At 49.8% G+C, this 3,994-nt stretch overlaps 1 protein-coding gene across 1 annotated transcript; it reads right to left on the bottom strand.

The window, feature by feature from the left end:
* Positions 1-1,472: 1,472 nt before the first annotated feature.
* Positions 1,473-2,052, bottom strand: LOC109740826 (uncharacterized). Its single transcript, XM_020299870.1, has 2 exons — positions 1,846-2,052; positions 1,473-1,799 (listed from the first exon to the last, which is right to left on the bottom strand). The coding sequence occupies exons 1-2, from the start codon at positions 2,050-2,052 to the stop codon at positions 1,473-1,475; spliced, it is 534 nt and encodes a 177-aa protein (XP_020155459.1).
* Between the last annotated feature and the right edge of the window lie 1,942 nt (positions 2,053-3,994).

The following is a 3,994-nucleotide window of genomic DNA, read 5'->3' as shown; positions in this document are numbered from 1 at the left end:
ACCCAAATAGCTGTTTTTTGCCTATTTCAGTGTTTCGCAGAAAAATAATATCAAACGGAGTCCAAACGGAATGAAACCTTCGGGAACGTGATTTTCGGAACAAACGTGATCCAGAGGACTTGGAGTCTACGTAAAGCAATCAACGAGGAGAGCACGAGGCAGGGGGCGCGCCTACCCCCCCCCCCCCAGGCGCGCCCTCCACCCTCGTGGAGCCCACATTGCTCCACCGACGTATTTCTTCCTCCTATATATACGTACGTACCCCAAACCATCAGAAGCATCCACAAAAACCTAGTTTCATCGCCGCAACCTTCTGTACCCGTGAGATCCCATTTTGGGGCCTTTTCCGGCGTCCTGCCGGAGGGGGCATTGATCACGGAGGGCTTCTACATCAACACCATAGCCTCTCTGATCATGTGTGAGTAGTTTACCTCAGACCTTCGGGTCCATAGTTATTAGCTAGATGGCTTCTTCTCTCTTTTTGGATCTCAATACAAAGTTCTCCTTGATTCTCTTGGAGATCTATTTGATGTAACTCTTCTTTTGCGGTGTGTTTGTCGAGACCGATGAATTGTGGGCTTATGATCAAGATTATCTATGAACAATATTTGAATCTTCTCTGAATTCTTTTATGTATGATTGGTTAACTTTGCAAGTCTCTTCGAATTATCAGTTTGGTTTGGCCTACTAGATTGATCTTTCTTGCAATGGGAGAAGTGTTTAGCTTTGGGTTCAATCTTGCGGTGCTCGATCCTAGTGACAGAAAGGGAAACGACATGTATTGTATTGTTGCCATCGAGGATAACAAGATGGGGTTTATATCATATTGCATGAGTTTATCCCTCTACATCATGTCATCTTACTTAAAGCATTACTCTGTTCTTATGAACTTAATACTCTAGATGCATGCTGGATAGCGGTCGATGTGTGGAGTAATAGTAGTAGATGCAGAATCGTTCGGTCTACTTGTCGCGGACGTGATGCCTATATACATGATCATACCTAGATATTCTCATAACTATGCTCAATTATATCAATTGCTCGATAGTAATTTGTTCACCCACCGTAATACTTATGCTCTTGAGAGAAGCCAGTGAGGTTTCTATTATTAGTGGCCCTGCGTGTCTGGTATATCTGAAAAGACCCCACTCCGGGTCAAATTGTATTGAAATTTGTCATGTCCCTGCTTGAGAGCATCTTCAACAGCCGCGCAACGCGTCGCGCGCTAAAAGTCACAATACAGCGCCGGGTTAGCCCGCTTTTGCGCGCGGCGATGCGCTGGCTCCAGCGGCCGCCGCAAATTAAAGCGCGCCCACGCCGCTCCAGCAGGCGTGCTATATTTCATCTGTTTTTTCCTACTACGATTCGATACATATTTGGTTCCGTAGATAGTTCATAGTCTTCTCCTACGATAGATAAAATAGTTCGTCATAGCCTGCTTCTACGATACAAAATAAAACGAAAAACTACTACTACTCGTCCGACTCGGACTCTGCCTCGGTGATGTCCTCCGCCAACGTCAGAGCGTAGGCGTCAAGGAACCGCTTGTCGCCGGAGTCCCAGGAGGACGCATCTCCTAGCGCTTCATTGTATTTAGCGACCGCCTTCCGCGTTCGCTTGTCCTCGCGATAGGCGGCACGCTCCTCCCTCCTCTTCGCTCTCTCCGCCCTCCTCTCGGTGAAGAACTGTTCCTCGTTGATGATGTCATGCGGGAAGCGATAGCTCCACAGCGCCATAGCTTGCTCGTCCATCTCGGCCAGCCTGAGACGATGCTCCTGCCTCCGGTGCTTGCGACGATCCTCGTCGGTGAGAAGCCGCAGGAAAGGCACCAACTCCTGTGCCCACTCCCGCGTCGGCGAAGTTCATGTCCTGACGGGACCGCAGGAGGCGCCACGCCGCAGCGTCGTACGCGCGGGCGCCCTCCTGGGCGGTGTCGAAGGTTCCGAGGCGGAGGCGCATGCCGCCGCCCGTCTGAATCTCAGCGGAGTAGGTGCCGGACGGATGCACGCGGACGCCACGGTAGCCTGAACCTCCCCGACGGCGAGGCGGCATGGTGGCGCGGTGGTGGCGCGTCGGCGGCAGAGGGCGGCAGAGGGCGATGGAGAGATGGAGAGAGCGGCAGAGGGCGCTGCAATTTATATGCGCGCCGGACGCGGTGCGCCAAATGTAGCGTGCGAGCTGCCGCCTTTTCCCGCGCGCGCTAGTTTCCCGCCATCGCTGGAGTGCATGAAAACGTCCCGCTTGCGCTAAAAAGTCAATTTACCGCCGAGGTGGATGGAATCCAAGTGACCCTGAAGGTCTTGCCACAACGCAATGTGGATACTTCTTCTTTTCACTGTCACTTTGCCAAGGAAAATCGGGATCTGAAGTAATCCATTCTTTACAAAACGCCCTTTGAAATTGGAACAATGAGATCATGTAGAGAAGAGAAACACTTAACATCATACGTATGATGAGAGGCATTCCTCAGAGCAGTCTTGTATGCAACAACCGCCGACTAGTCTGACCTGTGACTTCTACACCTGCATTAACATGGAAGAATTCATACGGTCCACAAAAAATGTTAAATCAACATGATAAAATCCTTAAATGGGGTCAAGAAGTACAAAACAATCAACCCGAAGTTAGCTTAGTGCTCGATGAACTACAAGTCAAGTTAGCGGCTATCATAAACAAGGAGGTCCGCTTCTCGTCCAGCCTATTCTATTATAACTCCAAAGAAGATGCGTCCAACCAATAAAAGAGCCTTACCTAGCGCATTGCAACGGCAAAACTAAAACCGTGACTAAACATATTTGCGTCATGCACTATGTAGTTGATGACCATGTATTTTTGCAACTCGTTTATTCTTAATGTACTTCTCGTTCTTTTATTTTCAGTGATTACCGGTAGTTTTATTCCAGATTTGCTCGCATTTAATTGATAATTGTCCCCTATTTGCATCAGCTAACGCTGCTGCGGCAACATAATGTATGCTATTATGCTGCCGAGGCAGCGTTTTTTATTCTAGCCCAGTGCATCAATTAGTGGCGGGCACAAATAAGAGCCCGCCGCTCGTACTTCACATAATACTGGTGGGCGCGAATACTCGCCCGCCATAGGCATGGCTGCCCGCCACTGCTACGAGATGGTCAACACTGGCGGGCAGGTTGCCCCGCTCCCCACTGTTAGGGACCTACCAGTGACAAGGTCAGTGGCGGGCGGCCCTGAGAGCCTAGCCCGTCACTACTAGGCTTTTTACACCCGCCACTGCTGGGCATTCATGAAGTAATGGATCACCATACTCAGGCACAATTCACATCTTGAAGTGTGAACCTCTTCTCTCGTATAGAGTTGGCGCTTTCCGCAGAACAAAGGAGAGGAGCGGTGTGTGGAAATCATTGTGGCCCATGCGTCACTATTCAAAGACCTCCACCTCGAGCGGATACATCCATGCCACCTTCATCCACCTGTGTGACCTCGTGCTGGATTGACTACCCAAATGAAGGGTGGGTGGCAAAAGAGCACACGTGGTCACCAGTGAGACCCACGCACTGCAAGTTCAAGGTTACTGTGTTCCCTCGTGTGCCCGTGCGACATTGTTGAGTTGCACAACAAGGTGGCCATAGCAGTGAGGAACTGCTACGACCACGATGATTTCCTTAAGGTGTTTGAGCTTGCCGACGAAACAATGACTATGCTATCTTCTTGGGACGAAGATGGTCCCAAGGTGGTGTAAGTGCTAGCGATGGTCGTGGTGTGGTGTGGTGTCGTGCAACTGTATCGTGACAATGTGGTTTACTTGATGATCTTGGATTGGCCGGGACGCGATTAACCACAAACGATCAGCCGACAGGTTGCTAGTAGTAGCGGCTGGCCCTCAAGGTGGCATGTGGCTTCTCACTACAGAGATATCTAACCGACCACGACTAGTCTACCGTAAATATCATTTTGATGTTTATGCCATACTTTACTGTAGCACGTAATATACACTGCCGGAGGGTACTAGTATGAT

The sequence above is a fragment of the Aegilops tauschii genome, chromosome 6 (assembly GCF_002575655.3).
Source record: "Aegilops tauschii subsp. strangulata cultivar AL8/78 chromosome 6, Aet v6.0, whole genome shotgun sequence".
Taxonomy (NCBI): Eukaryota; Viridiplantae; Streptophyta; class Magnoliopsida; order Poales; family Poaceae; genus Aegilops; species Aegilops tauschii.
Note: the sequence above shows the minus strand (reverse complement) of the source record. Positions and strands in the feature narration are given on the sequence as shown.